The sequence below is a fragment of the Oncorhynchus kisutch genome, linkage group LG1 (assembly GCF_002021735.2).
Source record: "Oncorhynchus kisutch isolate 150728-3 linkage group LG1, Okis_V2, whole genome shotgun sequence".
NCBI classification, from domain to species: Eukaryota; Metazoa; Chordata; class Actinopteri; order Salmoniformes; family Salmonidae; genus Oncorhynchus; species Oncorhynchus kisutch.
In genome coordinates, this window is record NC_034174.2 from 18,680,797 (window position 1) to 18,700,832 (window position 20,036).

The 20,036-nt window shown below is 42.2% G+C and overlaps 1 protein-coding gene across 1 annotated transcript in view; it reads left to right on the top strand.

Moving 5' to 3' along the window:
• Positions 1 to 15,816, top strand: part of LOC109898180 (contactin-3-like) — a 96,560-nt gene extending 80,744 nt beyond the window's left edge. The window contains exons 14-23 of the mRNA XM_020493037.2: positions 2,860 to 2,977; positions 4,174 to 4,332; positions 4,422 to 4,571; positions 10,003 to 10,073; positions 11,104 to 11,338; positions 11,716 to 11,825; positions 13,786 to 13,972; positions 14,247 to 14,359; positions 14,625 to 14,790; positions 15,311 to 15,816. Of these exons, the coding sequence (XP_020348626.1) occupies positions 2,860 to 2,977; positions 4,174 to 4,332; positions 4,422 to 4,571; positions 10,003 to 10,073; positions 11,104 to 11,338; positions 11,716 to 11,825; positions 13,786 to 13,972; positions 14,247 to 14,359; positions 14,625 to 14,790; positions 15,311 to 15,417 (1,416 nt within the window). The 3' untranslated portion in view covers positions 15,418 to 15,816. The remainder of the gene's footprint in view (positions 1 to 2,859; positions 2,978 to 4,173; positions 4,333 to 4,421; positions 4,572 to 10,002; positions 10,074 to 11,103; positions 11,339 to 11,715; positions 11,826 to 13,785; positions 13,973 to 14,246; positions 14,360 to 14,624; positions 14,791 to 15,310) is intronic.
• The last annotated feature ends 4,220 nt before the right edge of the window (positions 15,817 to 20,036 follow it).

Here is a 20,036-nt window from a genome sequence, read left to right on the forward strand (position 1 = left end):
GCTTAGATTGTAGGATGGCCGGGGTGTTTAAACAAGTCCCAGTTTAGGTCACCTAGTAGCACAAGCTCAGAAGATAGATGGCGTGCAATCAGTTCACATATGGTGTCAAGGGCACAGCTGGGGGCAGAGGGTGGTCTATAGCAAGCGGCAACAGTGAGAGACTTGTTTCTGGAAAGGTGAATTTCTTGAAGTAGAAACTCAAATTGTTTGGGTACAGACCTGGATAGTAAGCAGAACTCTGCAGGCTATCTTTGCAGTAGATTGCAACACCGCCCCATTTGGGAGTTCTATCTTGGTGGAAAATGTTAGTTAGGAATGGAGATTTCATGGTTTTTGGTGGTTTTCCTAAGCCAGGATTCAGACATGGCTAAGACATCCGGGTTGGCAGAGTGTGCTAAAGCAGTGAGTAAAACAAGCTTCTAATGTTAACATGCATGAAACCAAGGCTTTTACGGTTACAGAAGTCAACAAATGAGAGCACCTGGAGAGTGGGAGTGGAGCAAGGCACTGCAGGTCCTGGATTAACTTCTACATCACCAGAAGAACAGAGGAGAAGTAGGATAAGGGTACGGCAAAAGGCTATATGAACTGGCCGCCTAGCCGGTTCAGAACAGAGAGTAAAAGAAGCAGGTTTCTGGGAACGATAGCATAGATTCAAGGCATAGTGTACAGACAAAGGTAAGGTAGGATGTGAGTACATTGGAGGTAAACATAGGCATTGATGAGAGCGATATTGTCCCGAGAGACATTTAAACCAGGTGATGTCATCGAATATGTAGGAGGTGGAACAACATGGTTGGTTAAGGCATATTGAGCAGGGCTAGAGGCTCTACACTGAAATAAGACAGCAATCACTAACCAGGACAGTAATGGACGAAGCATATTGATATTAGAGAGAGGCATGCATAGCCAAGTGAACATATGGGTCCAGTGAGTGGTTGGGCTGGCTGGGGACATGGCGATTCTGACAGTTAGCAGGCCGGGGCTAACAAGCTAGCAGTTAGCAGGCCGGGGCTAACAAGCAAGCAGTTAGCAGACCGGGGCAAGCAAGCTAGCAGTTAGCAGACTGGGGCAAGCAAGCTAGCAGTTAGCAGACCGGGGCAAGCAAGTTAACAGAAGGGCCTTTGGGGGACGTAGCGATGGAGGTAAGTCTGTTTTTGCCTCTTCGTGCGGTGACGTCGATAGACCAGTCGTGGATTAGTAGGGTTCCAAGTAGCTCTAGGTAGCTAGCAGGCCGCGGCCAGCAGAATGGGCCTTCAGCGGACGTTGTGCCTGATGGGCCTGTTGGAATCCTCGGGCAGATTATGATATTCCAGTCGTAGAGGATCGGCGGGGTTCCGTGCCCCGAACCAGCAGTAGAAGGGGTCCGGATATTGTAGCCCAGGAGTGGGCTTCAGTGGTATCCTAGGAGCCCTAGCCCGTCTAGCTTCAAGCTAACCTTTGCTTGCTCCGGGATGGAGACGCTGGCCAGGAGTAGTCACCCGGGATTGCGGTTAGCTAGTTGTGAAAATCCAGATGAAAATGTTCAGAGTTTGCGGTAGGAATCCGGGGATATGGCGAGAAAAAAAATAGGTCCGTTATACTCTGGTTTGAGTCACGTTGTACGAAACTGGCGAGAGCTTTCTGAGCTAAAGGTTAGCTGATGACCACCAGCAATGGTTTCCTGACTGATAGCTGGTAGGTAGTTAGCTGGCTAGCTTCAGTTGAGGGATTCCTGATCTGAAGTAAGTAGAAATACTTTAGAAAAAAATAGATCCATGCCGCATTGGGTGAGGCAGGTTGCAGGATAGCATTTAGAAGTTGTTGTTTTTTTAAAGATATGCGAATAAAAATATATACAAGGGACACGACAGGACAAAGACAAAGACGTCTGACTGCTACGCCATCTTGGATTTTTTGTAGTTGTAGTGACATCTCAAGGATATTGGATGTACCTGAGCTGAATTTGAAGTGTCATAGTAAAGGGGTGTGAATGCTTATGTAAATGACATATTTTTTCAATAAATTAGCTATCATTTCTAAAAACATGTTTTCACTTTGTCATTATGGGGTATTATGTGCAGATGGATAAAAATATATATATGTAATACATTTTTTATTCAGTCCGTAACAGCAAAATGTGGAAAAAGTCAAGAGTTAGGAAAACATTCTGAAGACACTGTAAATATGATCCATATCACTCACTTTAAAATATGAATACTATTACTTGTATCGCTCTTCCACATTCATTTATGTAACTATACTAAACCTCCATGACAGACGGAAAATGTACAGAAGCTGTTTCATCACTTCTTGCTCATCTTTGGGTTTTTCAACAGTTTATCAGTTTTAGGATCTCAAAGAGCACACAGTTTTATATAGAACAATATTAGCTCCTAGTCTGTGAGACATAGGACATAGACATTCTTATCTAATCTGGTTTATGTAATTATGGAATAATTAGGATCATCTTGCCAATTAGCCGAAATGTGTTTGTTTGTTTTGTGGGTCCTGTGCGAGGCTGAGTAGGGGAACATGCAGTGCCTGAAGGGTAGCCGACAGGATTGTTTGATTAGAACACAGCTGACATTCTTGTTGGTTCCTGTGTGTCACAAGACTCAGTGGCCTGAGGACCACATGCAGCTCTGTGCACAGAGCTTCCTCAATGTTAAAGCTACAGTCACACTTAGAAGGAAAAATAAGGTAGGGGCGCCACCCCCTATTGTTCTGATGTAATACATGTATTTATTAGTCAACCTACAGTAGGATCACACATGCAATTGCTCAGAGAGAATGATGAAACAGTTCAGTGTATTTCCTTTAGATTTCTTGATCTTACACCAGATATTCTTGTTATTGTGTTTTTGTTATCCCTTGTAGAGCATTTCAGGAGATCTGATGATTCGTAACATCCAGCTGAATCACGGGGGGAAATATGTCTGTGTTATCGACACTGACGTAGAGAGCTTGTCCGCTTCGGCCATCTTGGTTGTGAAAGGTAAGAGAACCGACTGTAAAGGTTGTAAGGGATCCTTTATGGAATTCATGTTCAGTTAACTCTGGCTATGAGATTCCCATTTGTACAGTGACTAATTTCTCCGAAGTGATGACATTTTAAGTTCTTTAGAAAAGTCTGAAATACAATATAGTGTCGGCTGTGAATACTTGACCTTAGAGCTTGCAATGAAAAATCTTCTAAGAACTTGGACAGAATTCAAATTGATTCATGAAATAAATTGGAGCTGAAATTGGAATCTAGAAGGCATACTTAATTTTATAGGCCTATATGAAGAATTATGGTTAATTAAACTTGCTGTCAAGCTACCTTTATGACAAATATATTTTGGTGAGAACTGTGCAGACAAATGTACATGTATATAATATCTATAAATATCTTACATATTTCATGACATGGCATGTTGTATTTGTGTAATGAAAACAACATTTTTATGACATATTTTTGGAAATAATGGAAAGACAATATTTGACATCTCTGAATTTGAAAAAGGCACACATTTTGTGAACGCAGCTTCCACAGTGGTAGTTGATATGTGTTTGGAGTAGTGTATCATCTCTCATTATTGTAGCTTATCTATAGTGATTTACATTGGTATGCACACCCATAACACCCTGTAATAGCCGTCCCAGGTGTTTTGGAAAGCCATTGTTTATTACAGAGAACTTTAATTGGCTCATTTACATACCGACAAAATACCATAGAAACATCTGAATAATGGAACAGTGGAGCAAACAACAACATCATGGCATGCAACCATCTTTGGAGTAGATATCCATGAACACTGTCTGTCATTCTTTGCCTCTTAGTGTTGCAGTCTCTCTCACTCAATCCCTCTCTCGCTCTCTATCGCTCTTTCTCTATCACTTCCTCTCACTGTCCATCTTTCTAACACACGCATATGTTTCCCAAATTGTCCCCTCCCATGTTCCTGTCTGGCGTTAGTGATCCCATGCTCTTAATCACTTCTCAGCCTCACATATCCCATGTCTGCATTAAATGTCCCTGTGAACCCGGATAAAGGACACAGAGCTTAATAAGAGGGAGTGTGATGGCATTGGACCAGCTGTAAAGGCAAGAGGATGATGAGTTGGTAATGGGGGCGTGGTGTTTATGGTGGTGGTGGGAGTGGTGGTGCGGTGTGGAGGCTCACTTTGCTAATTGTCTGATTGAGTCAGGTCCCCCCGGGCCCCCGGACACAGTAGCAGTGGAGGAGATCACAGATAGCACGGCCCAGCTCTCTTGGAGCCCCGGCAGGGACAACGGCAGCCCTATCACCGGCTACATCATCCAGGCCCGGACCCCCTTCACTGTGGGCTGGCAGGCTGTGGACACAGGTAGTTTATACATCCATACAGTACATAACAAAGCACACCATAACTACGTTTATCCAGCATGATAATAATGGTCTACTTTCCACTTCCAGTTCCTGAGGTGATCAATGGCAACACACTGACAGCCACTGTGGTGGGCCTGAACGCCTGGGTGGAGTATGAGTTCAGGGTGGTGGCCCGCAACAGTGTGGGCATGGGAGAGCCCAGTCCAGCCTCAGCCAAGACCAGGACAGAGGATACCAGTGAGTGTTTCTCCTCTAGTCTTTCTAAAATACATATGCAGACACACACACTAACAAACACATACAGACACTAACACACACTAACATACACTAACACACACATACACATAAATACTGTAAATACAGTATACACAGACCCCTGACATCTTACATGAAATGCTGCTTGAACCAGATGTCTTGGACCATTTAGTTTGGGCTGGAATCAGGATGCACATGCGCGGTCTGCAGTGTTATGCACGAAACAGTTGTCAAGTAAAATGGCATTTTCTGAATATTAAACTGAACAGCTAAATGTAAAAAAAGTGTTTTATTCTTTGTGACATTTGGCATTTGAGTTGGACAATGTAGTCCAAAACATGTCGGGTCGATAATATCAAGGGAGACGTTTCTTGGGTGTAAAATAAAATAAATATTGTGAATGCATTATACAATTTTTCCCAATTGTTAACACACGTTTGCTGATACTACATCTCAGGTACTCATGGAAGCAGTTGCGAACCTGAGCTGCCAGATGGAAACGCACGTTGTCCCAAACTAGAACATACATTTGCCGCTCAGGATCACCTGGCCCTCTTTGCTCTAGCTGAAAAAGATTGTCATGTAAGGTGTTCAGGAAATTAAGGAGATAGGCAGTGTTCTGTGGAGGACCCCATTGTGGCTCATAGCTGAACATATGGCAACATTTTCCCCGCGCTGGCCAGGTACAGTACCTCAATGATGGCGCGTAGACCATGGATGTTCCTTCCTCTCCTCCTCTTCTTTGCTAAATTTAATAAAATCAAATCAAATTTATTTATTTAGCTGATATCTCAAAGTGCTGTACAGAAACCCAGCCTAAAACCCCAAACAGCAAGCAATGCAGGTGTAATCCAGCCTCATCTATGAATATGAGTTCAGGGGGCATGGGACTTGCATCCAACTCCATTGTTCTCTGATATGACAGTAAATACTGTAATTGCTGTATAGTAAAGTTCACTGTCAACATCAGTGAGTCTCTAATGTTTCAAGAGTGTAATACTACTACATTACTTACTTGCACATATTCGTACCATTTATCCTTTACTCTTTGGGAATTCCTTTCGAATGGGTTTCTGTTGATTTGCTTTATACGGAGATGGTGTTTCTGAAGGATGCGGGCTATGGTTGATAAGCTCACTGTTGTTGTGGAAGATGGTAGGGTTTTCAATAATCTGTTGCTAGATTTCCTGCAGTCTTATGGCATCATTTTCAACTACCATTTGCACAATGGCAGCCTCCTATTTGTCTGTAAATAGTCGTCTTTCAGTTCTACAAAAACAAAATAGCATGCAGTACAGTAAACACTACAGTAGTACAGTACACAAGATAAACATGTTACAAAGTAGTATAGCTCTCAATTTCATACATACATTAATATGCCAAACATGTACTTTGTTTCCCCTTACAGTATGTATTGGAATGTACAGTCTTTACTGGGCTTTATGTGGTACTACTGTCAAATAGTAAAAGTCGTAGATAGGTCCAATGTCTGCAGTACATAACTATTCTCATTTTGGAATGTCCGGATGATTGATGCTATGGTGAAGTGGCTCAGATTGGGCTGCACTCTCTGCCCAGCCTCTCTCAAGGTCAGCCTCTCCACATGGTCCACCATAGCTGCCCGATATTTCATCAGAGATTACTCTCCTTGTTCTTGGTCTTCCTCCACCTCCACCACCACCTCCACCTCTACCTCTACTTTTCTCTGCCAAGTTTGCTTCCATTGTTCTCCAATCACATGAGTACTCACCTGTGGCCTTTTTATCCATGCCAGAGGTCTGATTGCAAAGTGACAGATTTCGCAATTAGTGTTTGAAAAGAGAAAGAGATCAATTGGTAATTGAGCTTAGCTTGTTGAACATTGTTGCATTTCATTTGCACACAAGACATTTTAGTTGTGAATGTTGTGTCAAAGGTAGATAATTGTGTGTTGTGTTTTGTCAAATGTTATGGAAATGCAATCTGAGTGTAAAGCAAAACATGTGCCAATAGTATTGCAGATCTGGTGTCTGGTTCAACTAAATTAGGCTAATCTGAAAACAAGACTCCCTAAATTTTATCAGCATATCGATTGCGCAACCAGGGGTGGAAAGACCTTGGATCATTGTTACTCTAACTTCCGCGACGCATATAAGGCCCTGCCCCGCCCCCCTTTCGGAAAAGCTGACCACGACTCCATTTTGTTGATCCCTGCCTACAGACAGAAACTAAAACAAGAGGCTCCCATGCTGAGGTCTGTCCAACGCTGGTCCGACCAAGCTGACTCCACACTCCAAGACTGCTTCCATCACGTGGACTGGGAGATGTTTCGTATTGCGTCAGATAACAACATTGACGAATACGCTGATTCGGTGTGCTAGTTCATTAGAACGTGCGTTGAAGATGTCGTTCCCATAGCAATGATTAAAACATTCCCTAACCAGAAACCGTGGATTGATGGCAGCATTCGTGTGAAACTGAAAGCGCGAACCACTGCTTTTAATCAGGGCAAGGTGTCTGGTAACATGACCGAATACAAACAGTGCAGCTATTCCCTCCGCAAGGCTATCAAACAAGCTAAGCGCCAGTACAGAGACAAAGTAGAATCTAAATTCAACGGCTCAGACACAAGAGGCATGTGGCAGGGTCTACAGTCAATCACGGACTACAGGAAGAAATCCAGCCCAGTCACGGACCAGGATGTCTTGCTCCCTCCCAGGCAGACTAAATAACTTTTTTGCCCGCTTTGAGGACAATACTGTGCCACTGACACGGCCTGCAACGAAAACATGCGGTCTCTCCTTCACTGCAGCCGAGGTGAGTAAGACATTTAAACGTGTTAACCCTCGCAAGGCTGCAGGCCCAGATGGCATCCCCAGCCGCACCCTCAGAGCATGCGCAGACCAGCTGGCCGGTGTGTTTACGGACATATTCAATCAATCCCTATACCAGTCTGCTGTTCCCACATGCTTCAAGAGGGCCACCATTGTTCCTGTTCCCAAGAAAGCTAAGGTAACTGAGCTAAACGACTACCGCCCCGTAGCACTCACATCCGCCATCATGAAGTGCTTTGAGAGACTAGTCAAGGACCATATCACCTCCACCCTACCTGACACCCTAGACCCACTCCAATTTGCTTACCGCCCAAATAGGTCCACAGACGATGCAATCTCAACCACACTGCACACTGCCCTAACCCATCTGGACAAGAGGAATACCTATGTGAGAATGCTGTTCATCGACTACAGCTCGGCATTCAACACCATAGTACCCTCCAAGCTCATCATCAAGCTCGAGACCCTGGGTCTCGACCCCGCCCTGTGCAACTGGGTACTGGACTTCCTGACGGGCCGCCCCCAGGTGGTGAGGGTAGGCAACAACATCTCCTCCCCGCTGATCCTCAACACTGGGGCCCCACAAGGGTGCGTTCTGAGCCCTCTCCTGTACTCCCTGTTCACCCACGACTGCGTGGCCACGCACGCCTCCAACTCAATCATCAAGTTTGCGGACGACACAACAGTGGTAGGCTTGATTACCAACAACGACGAGACGGCCTACAGGGAGGAGGTGAGGGCCCTCGGAGTGTGGTGTTAGGAAAATAACCTCACACTCAACGTCAACAAAACTAAGGAGATGATTGTGGACTTCAGGAAACAGCAGAGGGAACACCCCCCTATCCACATCGATGGAACAGTAGTGGAGAGGGTAGCAAGTTTTAAGTTCCTCGGCATACACATCACAGACAAACTGAATTGGTCCAATCACACAGACAGCATCGTGAAGAAGGCGCAGCAGCGCCTCTTCAACCTCAGGAGGCTGAAGAAATTCGGCTTGTCACCAAAAGCACTCACAAACTTCTACAGATGCACAATCGAGAGCATCCTGGCGGGCTGTATCACCGCCTGGTATGGCAACTGCACCGCCCTCAACCGTAAGGCTCTCCAGAGGGTAGTGAGGTCTGCACAACGCATCACCGGGGGAAAACTACCTGCCCTCCAGGACACCTACACCACCCGATGCTACAGGAAGGCCATAAAGATCATCAAGGACATCAACCACCCGAGCCACTGCCTGTTCACCCCGCTGTCATCCAGAAGGCGAGGTCAGTACAGGTGCATCAAAGCTGGGACCGAGAGGCTGAAAAACAGCTTCTATCTCAAGGCCATCAGACTGTTAAACAGCCACCACTAACATTGAGTGGCTGCTACCAACACACTGTCAATGACACTGACTCAACTCCAGCCACTTTAATAATGGGAATTGATGGGAAATTATGTAAATATATCACTAGCCACTTTAAACAATGCTACCTTATATAATGTTACTTACCCTACATTATTCATCTCATATGCATACGTATATACTGTACTCTATATCATCGACTGCATCCTTATGTAATACATGTATCACTAGCCACTTTAACTATGCCACTTTGTTTACATACTCATCTCATATGTTATACTGTACTCGATATCATCTACTGTATCTTGCCTATGCTGCTCTGTACCATCACTCATTCATATATCCTTATGTACATATTCTTTATCCCCTTACACTGTGTATAAGACAGTAGTTTTTTGGAATTGTTAGATAGATTACTTGTTCGTTATTACTGCATTGTCGGAACTTAGAAAGCATGAGCTCTTGAGTTGGGAAAATCTTGTGCAATACACTGACGCATGTCTTGTATTCAAGATCCTCAATGGCCTGGCTCCCCCTCCACTCAATATTTTTGTTAAACAGAAAACCCAGACATATGGCAGCAGATCCACAAGGTCTGCCATGAGAGGTGACTGTATAGTTCCCCTAAGGAAAAGCACCTTTAGTAAATCTGCATTCTCTGTGAGAGCTTCCCATGTCTGGAATACACTGCCATCAGACACACATAACTGCACCACATATCACACTTTCACAAAATGCTTGAAGACATGGCTAAAGGTCAATCAGATTTGTGAACATGGTCCCTAGCTGTGTGTTGCCACTCCATGTTGTCTGTTGTCTGTTGCTTGTGAGGTGTGGAAACACTTTGTTGCTTTTATGAATTTTGTCTTGCTGCTTTTTGTTTTATGCTGCTCTGTCTGTATGCTACGTCTTGCTTGTCCTATGTTGCTCTGTCTGTATGCTATGTCTTGCTTGTTCTATGTTGCTATTGTCTATATTGTAATTGTTTTTAATAACCTGCCCAGGGACTGCGGTTGAAAATTAGCCGGTTGGCTAAAACCGGCACTTTTACTGAAATGTTGATTAATGTGCACTGTCCCTGTAAAAATAAAAATAAACTCAAACTCAACTCAAACTAGAAGCACAAGCATTTCGCTACACTCGCATTAACATCTGCTAACCATGTGTATGTGACAAATAAAATTTGATTTGATTTGTATTTCAGCTATGTTAAAAGCCTTAAAATTGCTCTCTTCTGGGCTTTGCCTTACAGTGCCTGATACAGCTCCCACTGATGTTGGAGGCGGAGGAGGCACAAAATCTGAATTAGTGATAACTTGGGAGGTAAGTTATCTGTCAGGTTTTACTGTTCTCCCCATAGCTGGATAATGGTTTTACTGTTCTCTCCATAGCCAGGTAATGGTTTCACTGTTCTCTCCATAGCCAGGTAATGGTTTTACTGTTCTCTCCATAGCCAGGTAATTGTTTTACTGTTCTCTCCATAGCCAGGTAATGGTTTTACTGTTCTCTCCATAGCCAGGTAATGGTTTTACTGTTCTCTCCATAGCCAGGTAATGGTTTTACTGTTCTCTCCATAGCCAGGTAATGGTTTTACTGTTCTCTCCATAGCCAGGTAATTGTTTTACTGTTCTCTCCATAGCCAGGTAATGGTTTTACTGTTCTCTCCACAGCCAGGTAATAGTTTTGCTTAATTGTGCAGAATTGAATGGAGCAATATTATGATCGGCCCTCAGCCAGCCCTCTCTTCTGTGCTGGACATGGAGTGCCATTTCTCCCTTCCAATGTGATTCAACTGAGGGACAGCGATTGTTTCTTTGAAGCCCACTTCATCCACAATTATGTGCTAATGCAGGGAGAGAAAAAATGAAACAATCAGTGATTTCGGATCATCAACTACATTCAGCCGCCGGCCAATGGTCAGGGGGCCTGAACATCATTACAAATCATTTGTGGACTGCAAATTGACAGCAAGAAGCCCAAACAGATATAATATTTGACTAAAACATCATAATTTCAAACCTTGCTTAGATTTGTATATGATCACATATATCTCTCTATTATGCGTGGGAGTACTTTGGAACAGATTTCCTCAATTAAAATCACTTGGAGCTGATTTGCTCGTGTTTTTAGTCTTTTTTATAAATAAAATACATGTAATAATATTTTGCTCAGAAAACTAGGGGGCCAAATAAAATCACAGCCATTTGGGGAACCATTGTTTAAACACTACATCTAATCATTGCAACCAAGGTTGAAGATCTCTTTGGCAGGTGCTTGATGACAAACGCAGGGGTGTCAGTGTATTTGTCTGTATGCATTTTAATATCACTATAGTTTTGTGTTTTGCTCCCAGCCCGTGCCTGAGGAACTGCAGAATGGAGAGGGCTTCGGTTACATCATCGCCTTCCGGCCGCTGGGTGCCATAACCTGGACACGAGTGGTCATCTCCACGCCCGGGGTGGCCCGATACATCTTCCGCAACGACACCAACCCGCCTTTCTCGCCGTTCGATGTGAAGGTTGGGGCGTACAACAACCGTGGGGAAGGCCCCTTCAGTTCCATAGCCACAGTGTTCTCAGCAGAGGAAGGTAACCGCTGCCAGTGGAAGTCACGCTGAAACCGCACCTAATCTTTTCATTCTGGAGGCACAACCTTCCATAGTAAAGATGAAATACGTTGGTTCAGACACATTCCCCCTCAAGCTGGGAGTGTCAACTTGATATTAGTTATTGCAGGGGTAGATTACAGGAAATCCTAGCAGTCACTTACTACACTGAGCTGTCAGTGAGGTATTGTGTTATTTGAATTTGCCATGCACGTCAGATCCCAATAACAACCAAGCGGAGGCAAAATCTCTATCCAGTGAATCTACAGGTCTATTCTCTGCTTTCCTCTCCTTCCTATTAGTTTGTTTGATGGTGTTGAATGAGTCTGTGGGGTGCTCACCAGCTCTCTATTTCTGCAGTCCCCAGTGAGGCTCCTAAGAGGGTTTGGGGCAGGAGTGTATCTGCAGCTACAGTTGAAGTGATTTGGGAAGCCCTCCCCGTCACCCCTGAAAGAGTGCTGGGTTATGAGGTAGGATTCACTCAATTCACTCAATTTCCTCAATAAAACAACACATGCACATTGCCATTTCTAGTGTTTATATGTAAAGCAGTAGCTTAATTTATTTATTTGAACACACAGTTCTTAATAAAATATCACCTGGGGTGCTGTGTAACATCTCACGTTATAAGATATCATGAGGAGTTCTGTAACCTTGACAACATTTTGTTAATATGTTGATTCCTATACGTTCTGTATTTGTCCCAGCACTGCTTAGAGTAGCTGTGTCTAACGACCACCACCATTTAGCTGCAGCAGCTTTTAAAGGCGGTTGAGAAAAGCTCTCATCCATCCATTTAAGTACACAAGAAGAGCTTTTCCTTTTCTCCCAGTGCTCTTTCAGTCCTGCTCACCTCTGCCCCCTGGAACAAAACCCTTTGGTTGCCATGGCACTGGCTTTATTGTGTTGATACAATAGTGCTATCAGGTCAGCAAACAGGATTGGAGAGAGAGGGGCTTTTAAGGGGGTAAGCTGTTAGTATGCATCTTGAGCCTTAGAGGTTGGGTACAGTGGAGGTCATAGGATTCTGAAAGAGATGACACCTTTCACAGACAGATGCATTAGTATTGTTTGTGTTAGTAGCCAAACTGGCAGGATAGGTCTAAACTGATAATATGCCCATCATCTAATTTAAAAAATATATATATATATACATATATATATATATATATATATATATATATATATATATATATATATTTGATTTAACCTTTATTTAACCAGGTAAGCTAGTTGAGAACAAGTTCTCATTTACAACTGTAACCTGACCAAGATAAAGCAGAGCAGTGCAACAGAAACAACAACACAGAGTTACACATGGAATAAACAAGCGTACAGTCAATAACACAAAGTCTATATACAGTGTGTGCAAATGGCATGAGGAGGTATGGCAATAAATAGGACATAGTAGCAAAGTAATTACAATTTAGCAGATTAACACTGGAGTGATAGATGAGCAGATGATGGTTTGTAAGTAGTGATACTGGTGTGCAAAAGAGCAGCAAAGTAAATAAAAACAATATGGGGATGAGGTAGGTAGATTGGGTGGGCTATTTACAGATGGACTATGTACAGCTGCAGCAATCTGTTAGCTGCTCAGATAGCTGATGTTTAAAGTAATGTAATTTTTGCAATTCATTCCAGTCACTGGCAGCAGAGATCTACAGTATGGATATAGTTTTTTACTCCAGTATGGTATATTGTTAAGTTTTTTGAATGAAACATTTGTATCTGATAGGTTAATTTAGTTGCATGGCCAATAACAGGAATATAGATGTGCCTATCCCAAGAGCAGACTTCACATTTTCTCTCTAATTATTTACTTTACTCTTATGTCACTTAATACCCGAAACATAAATATTGAAAATTACCCTAAACTAGCATTGGATTATTTAATTTGCTTCATCAAATATCTCTTCACCTGCACCGTTAATTGAAAGCTATAATACCCCCAAGGAAAGTAATGAATTGCTCTGTCTAGTGTTAAAGAGAATACGATATTCCTCCATGCTGTAGCTGGATGTGTTCGTTTCTAAGTACAGAAACTGTACTTTTATCATTGAAAATACAGATTTGTAAGGGGAATACATTTTATTGAACCAAAAACAGTGGATCTTAAACACATTATTGTGACAAGAATATCCCTATACTGTGTTAAACAAGCCCTTTGTCATTTTACTTATTGAGGTTACTCTTGAGTGCCTTTGTAGAATGACCATGGGCTAGAGATTATTTGTATAAAAAAATTGAAGACCCATATATCATTGATTGGGAAGCCAGTCCTCCACTGCACACCAAATGGCATTACAGATTGAATGATGAGGCTGTTCTAATAATGTGAGTTTAAAAAAAAAAGTCCCTTTGGCTAGAATTAAATTGCTTGTGTCTGATATCTCAACCTCTTGTTGTTTTCTTTCCATTGGTTAACAGGTGGTGTACTGGGAAGATGACACCAAGCCTGACACAGTAGGCAAAGTCAGAACCTCTGGAAACTACTCAGCGGTTAATGTGACTGGACTGAGCGCTAACACACAGTATTATCTAGCTGTGTGCGCCTTTAACACTGCAGGGACAGGGCCACAGTCTACACACATCAACGCCACCACCAAGAAGCCAGGTGAGTGAATCTCATTTCCATGTACGTTTTAGTCATTTAGCAGTTGCTCTTATCCAGAACGACTTACAATTAGTGCATTTATCTTGAAGATAGCTAGGTGAGAATCTACAATTATCACAGTCGTAGTAAGTACATTTTCCTTCAGCTGTTTGGAGGATTGTACTGTATATACATTTTTACTTAAACATTTAGGGGGAACAGAAACTCATTATTTTGTAAAACTATACAAGTATTATATAAACATCTCTCTTTCATCAACACTTCTCTCTCTTAGCACCAGGCCAGCCTCCTTTGAATGTAGAGTGGACCATGATTGGCTCTCTGCTCACTCTACACTGGGGTCCTGTGATAGCCATGGAGACAGAGGCAGAGGTCATCGGATATCTTGTATGTCTCATGTCACTGTGGCTCTATTCTTTTGTCAAGCACAACACGACCATCTCAAACCCACTCTTGCCATCATTTTGGTAAGGTTTTCCACAGGGACAAAACATCCATAGCTCCAACCAGCAAACCTCACTGTACTGTCACCAAGCATTAGGAGCCATTCTATCATCCAATCAGCAAATCAAGTTTAAATTCCTTCACTCCTCACTGCTCATTTCAGGCGATCTTTCATTTTTGATTGTGTGTTTTGCATTGCCATTTCTAGGTGCTGTTGAGAAGACACCGGTACAATGACGTAAACAGCATCATAACAAACAAAACCAGGATGGAGCTGACGCTGTCTCCCAACGACAACTACCTGATCCAGATCAAGGCCCTGAGTGAGGGTGGTGAAGGTGTAGGCAGCGAACCCATCCACATCCACAAATTAAGTACGTTTACCATTTCCTCTCTCTCCACTCTCCTCTCCCTGTGTTCCTTGATGAAGCTTTAATGATGATTAAGTCAGCCAAACATAACATTTATTTTGGGCTCTTGCATCCCTCTTCAACCATGTGTAATAGACTTCTTTCGGGTGCAAGAAATGCAAACTTTTTAGAAATGCATGTGTGGTGCAATCCATCTCTGCCATTGGGTTATTATTCCTTGTTGACTTCCCAGCTCTGCGGCATATAAAATAGTACAATGCCCCCCCCTCCCCCAAAGAGATCTGCTCTCTGATGTGATATAAGCCTCATCATCTCTGTGTACTTGGTCTATCCTGTTGAAAGCCATTAAAAATAGAGATATGGAAAGCACTATGTAATTCACAGTTACCCCATTTACAACGACTTGTCATCAAATTTAGCAGATAGAGACAGAAACTGCCCCGACTTAGTTTTTTTGCTCTTTTTGAAAAGTGGAATTTTCAGTTCTTGAAGAGCTTCTCTGACTGCAGGTTTGTGGTTTCAGGCATGAGCGCACGAGGTTCGGGAGCATCTAGTCTCAATCCGCTATCGCTGTCTCATCTCTCCGCATTCCTCATCTACGCTTTCCTCCTCCTCAACTCCTCCTGGTGATGTCTGGACACAGTCACAGCCCTCCTACCGGCCATCCTCTCTCCCTCTCCTCTAGCAGCCTGCTCCTGCATTCAGATAGGCATGGATGCAACCCTCTGTGGCAGTGCTGGACAGAACAGGAATTTTGAAGGGGCCATGCATTGAGGATATAAATTATGTTCTGTAGAAAACATGAATTTGTGTGCATGATATTTAACAGTTTCCTCTCATATCATAAGTGCTGTCATGCTGTAAAACTATTTTGGAAATCTTTTTTTTCCAATGGAATATACTTCTATTTGGGAGTTCTGATGTCTACATTATATATGTACAGTTGAAGTCGGAAGTTTAGCCAAATATAGTTTTTCACAATTCCTGACATTTAATCAGAGTAAAAAGTCCCTGTCTTGAGTCAGTTAGGATCACCATTTTATTTTAAGAATGTGAAATATCAGAATAATAGTAGAGATAATTCTTTATTTCAGCTTTTATTTCTTTCATCACATTCCCAGTAGGTCAGAAGTTTACATACACTCAATTAGTATTTGGTAGCATTGCCTTTAAAATGTTTAACTTGGGTCAAACGTTTTGGGTAGCCTTCCACAAGCTTCCCACATTAAATTGGGTGAATTTTGGCCCATTCCTCCTGACAGAGCTGGTGTAACTGAGTCAGGTTTGTAGGCCTCCTTGCTCGAACACACATTTTCAGTTCTGCCCACACATTTTCTATAGGATTGAGGTCAGGGCTTTGTGATGGCCACTACAGTGCCTTGACTTTGTTGTCCTTAAGCAATTTTGCCACAACTTTGGAAGTTTGGTTGGGGTCATTGTCCATTTGGAAGACCCATTTGCGACCAAGCTTCAACTTGAGATGTCTGATGTCTTGAGATGTTGCTTCAATATATCCACATAATTATCGTTCCTCATGATGTCATCGGTTTTGTGAAGTGCACCAGTCCCTCTTGCAGCAAAGCACCCCCACAACATGATGCTGCCACCCCCACAACATGATGCTGCCACCCCCACAACATGATGCTGCCACCCACACAACATGATGCTGCCACCCCCACAACATGATGCTGCCATGCTTCACGGTTGGGATGGTGTTCTTCGGCTTGCAAGCCTCCCCATTTTTCCTCCAAACATAACAATGGTCATCATGGATAAACAGTTCTATTTTTGTTTCATCAGACCAGAGGACATTTCTCCAAAAAGTACGATCTTTGTCCCCATGTGAAGTTGCAAACCGTAGTCTGGCTTTTTTATGGCGGTTTTGGAGCAGTGGCTTCTTCCTTGCTGAGGGGCCTTTCAGGTTATATAGGACTTATTTTACTGTGGATATAAATACTTTTGAACCTGTTTCCTCCAGCATCTTCACAAGGTCCTTTGCTGTTGTTCTGGGATTGATTCACACTTTTTGCGCCAAAGTACGTTCATCTCTAGGAGACAGAACGCGTCACCTTCCTGAGCGGTATGATGGCTGCATGTTCCCATGGAGTTTATACTTGCGTACTATTGTTTGAATGGTACCTTCAAGCATTTGGAAATTGCTTCCAAGGATGAACCAGACTTGTGGAGGACTACAAAAAAAATTATTGGGTGATTATTTTATTTTTTTCTCCATGATTTCATGCAAAGAGGCACTGGGTTTGAAGCTAGGCCTTGAAATTCATCCACAGGTACACCTCCAATTGACTCAAATGATGTCAATTTGCCTATCAGAAGCTTCTAAAACCACGCTGTCTAAAGGCACAGTCAACTTAGTGTATGTAAACTTCTGACCCACTGGAATTGTGATTAAGTGAAATAATCTGTCTGTAAACAATTGTTGGAAAAATTACTTGTCATGCATAAAGTAGATGTCCTAACCGACTTGCCAAAACTATAGTTTGTTAACAAGAAATTTGTGGAGTTGTTGAAAAACGAGTTTTAGTGACTCCAACCTAAGTGTATGTAAACGTCCGACATCAACTGTATATATGTTTGACACTGATCCTTGAAGATTACTAATGCCTTAAACCCATTTACATACCAAAGTAGTTGACAAAAAATATTTAGTTATCTTGTGTTTTCAAAGTAATGTGAGTTTTTAATGAAGGTATGTTACATAATTGTGGTGTCAGCTGCTCAATGGAGAGATGTGTTGTGGTTTATATGGGTTGGACGTCCTTTGATATAACTAACTGTACATGGCATCTTGAGTTATTATTATGAGGTTGAAGAAGTACAACTAATTATCTAACTGACAACATGCCCAAACTAATGTCAAATTGGCCACTATAGCAGATAAAACCAGTTTTACATGATAACTGCTGGAATCATAATAATTTGATCAAGTGACTTTATAGCTGTAGCTAAACCATTACCTTGTATGCTTTGTGTGTGAACTGTGTTAACTGAATACCAGTTTGGTCACTTGTCCCTCTAAGCCACTCATCTCTGCATAGTGAAATAGTATTAGGCGCCTTACAGAGCTGTTGGCTCCTGAGCTTTAGACCCCTATTTAAACAATCTGATGGGACTTGACATTTTGTTCTGTATCTCATGCTCCTCTTAATAATTGATGCATATCACACTGCATTCAGCACACAGTGAAATGTTAAGGTTCCCGAGAATAGAGTCATGTAGAGTTTTTGTGTCAAACAAATCCCCCTTGTAATTTTCTGCATTCAAATGACCTCTAAATGCTAAATACGTCTATCATTTGACCTCCTGATTATTCAGAATTCCGATCATCAGTCGGCAAATTATATATAAATCATACATGTTTAAGTATAGGACATATATGAGTGCCTTCACTGGAACGTCTTACAAGTTGACGGACATATCCACTCTTTCTGGATCAGTTTTTGGAAAATTAATCGGGGGGGGGGGTCTTTTCCTAATTCCTGAGAGATCCCGGGCATAATAAATGTATGATTGAATCTGCAGCATAATTTAGCAGTTATTAAAGCATCTAAATAAATGATGTCATGTCAATGGAGCCATGACTGGAAATTAAGGGAAAAGTTGGCTACTGTCATGTCCCTTTCTCAAACTTCACTCTGAGAAAAAAGGGTTCTTCGGCAGTCCCCATAGGAGAACCCTTTTTGGTTCAAGGTAGAAATATTTTGGGTTCCATGTAGAACCCTCTGTGGAAAGGGTTTTACACAAAGGGTTATCCCATGGGGACTGCCAAATAAGCATTTTAGGTTCTAGATGGCACATTATTTTTTAGGAGTGTATAAAGTACAAGACTAGAGAACTGCTACAGTACTCTTTTAAAGAACTGTGACAAGCCTTATGGTGAGGGAGAAAGTGTTTCCTGTTCATGTTATTGTACGATGGGTCCATCATCATGAGGCCGCTGACTACTGCTAGAAGGTATTGTGCCTTCACTGAACGTTGTTACTGATTAGGGCTGGCTGACCTAGGATCACGTTGTTGTGGGACTGTTCCCGTCATCTGCAACGTCCAATGAAAGCAGAAGGAAGTGATCCAAGGTAACTGTGACTCTGCCCCTGCTTAGCCACCAGAAAAGGTGTGTAGGCACCAGAGGCCCGTAAAGCCCAAACAGTGGACGCAATCAGCCTGTCCTATCTGCTCCTACAGTGGTTTCATAACGGCCTGTGCTCATTGATTAGACTGCTGCAGCCCAGTCAATGGGATATTGATTTCCCCTGTCCCATTATTGCAGCTGTCACAATTGAGCTGCTTGATTGACTGATGCTGGGGCTTCCTGTTGCACATTTTTTGTTGGTTACTATTTGAGATGTCCTCCCCTAGTCTTTCTCTGTCTGTGTGTCCACCCCATCCAGAGGAGACAAGTCAAAATCATAATGATACAATTTAATATACATTACATGTTTTTTTTTACAAGAGCTACTGTGACAAACTGATGTTTTAGGTAACAACTAGTTCCGACTACCTTTAACGGATTTTAAGTGCTGCACATTTATAAATTCCCTTACTGAAATTCATATGAAAATGAACAGCATTTTGTTAATCATTAAAGGTTATGAGTTGGTTAAGAGAGGAAAATTGTCATGTTCCTTTTTTGTAATGTATTTTTGACTCTTGAGCTCTTTTTTTGAAAAACTCTAATCTGAGGCTGAAGAGAGACATTGATATAGCAGTCCTTTTCTTTTTCTACAAATGATGAACAATGGCTTTTTAGGTGTCAAACTGTCTGGGGACTTAGCCTGTGTAATAATACTACTGTAAAACAAAAGTACAGCGAGGTATCCAAAAAGTGTAAGGATACAACACAGTAACAGTGTCTAATTGAAATAGTATAACTCTTAGACCTTTTTCCTAATTCCTATGCCCAATTCCCTGCTCATTATTTCTGTATGCTGGTTAGTAGAATAGTATATACTTACCAGTTCACCTTCACATCACGCAGCGCTAGAGTATGTGGATTTACAAATAAGTCCTTTATCAAATTTGGCCAGACTATCCTATAATTTACATAGCTATATATATGTATGTTACACCCTGCTGACTGTAAAATATAGGATAAATAATGTACCTTTTTTGGGATTGTACTTTGTGAATTAGTACAAAATGCAATCCAAGAAAATTATTGTAGCCATCAGGTCAGTTGCGTTTGAGTTTACATTTTTACAACATGACATGATAAACACTGATGTTGGTTACTT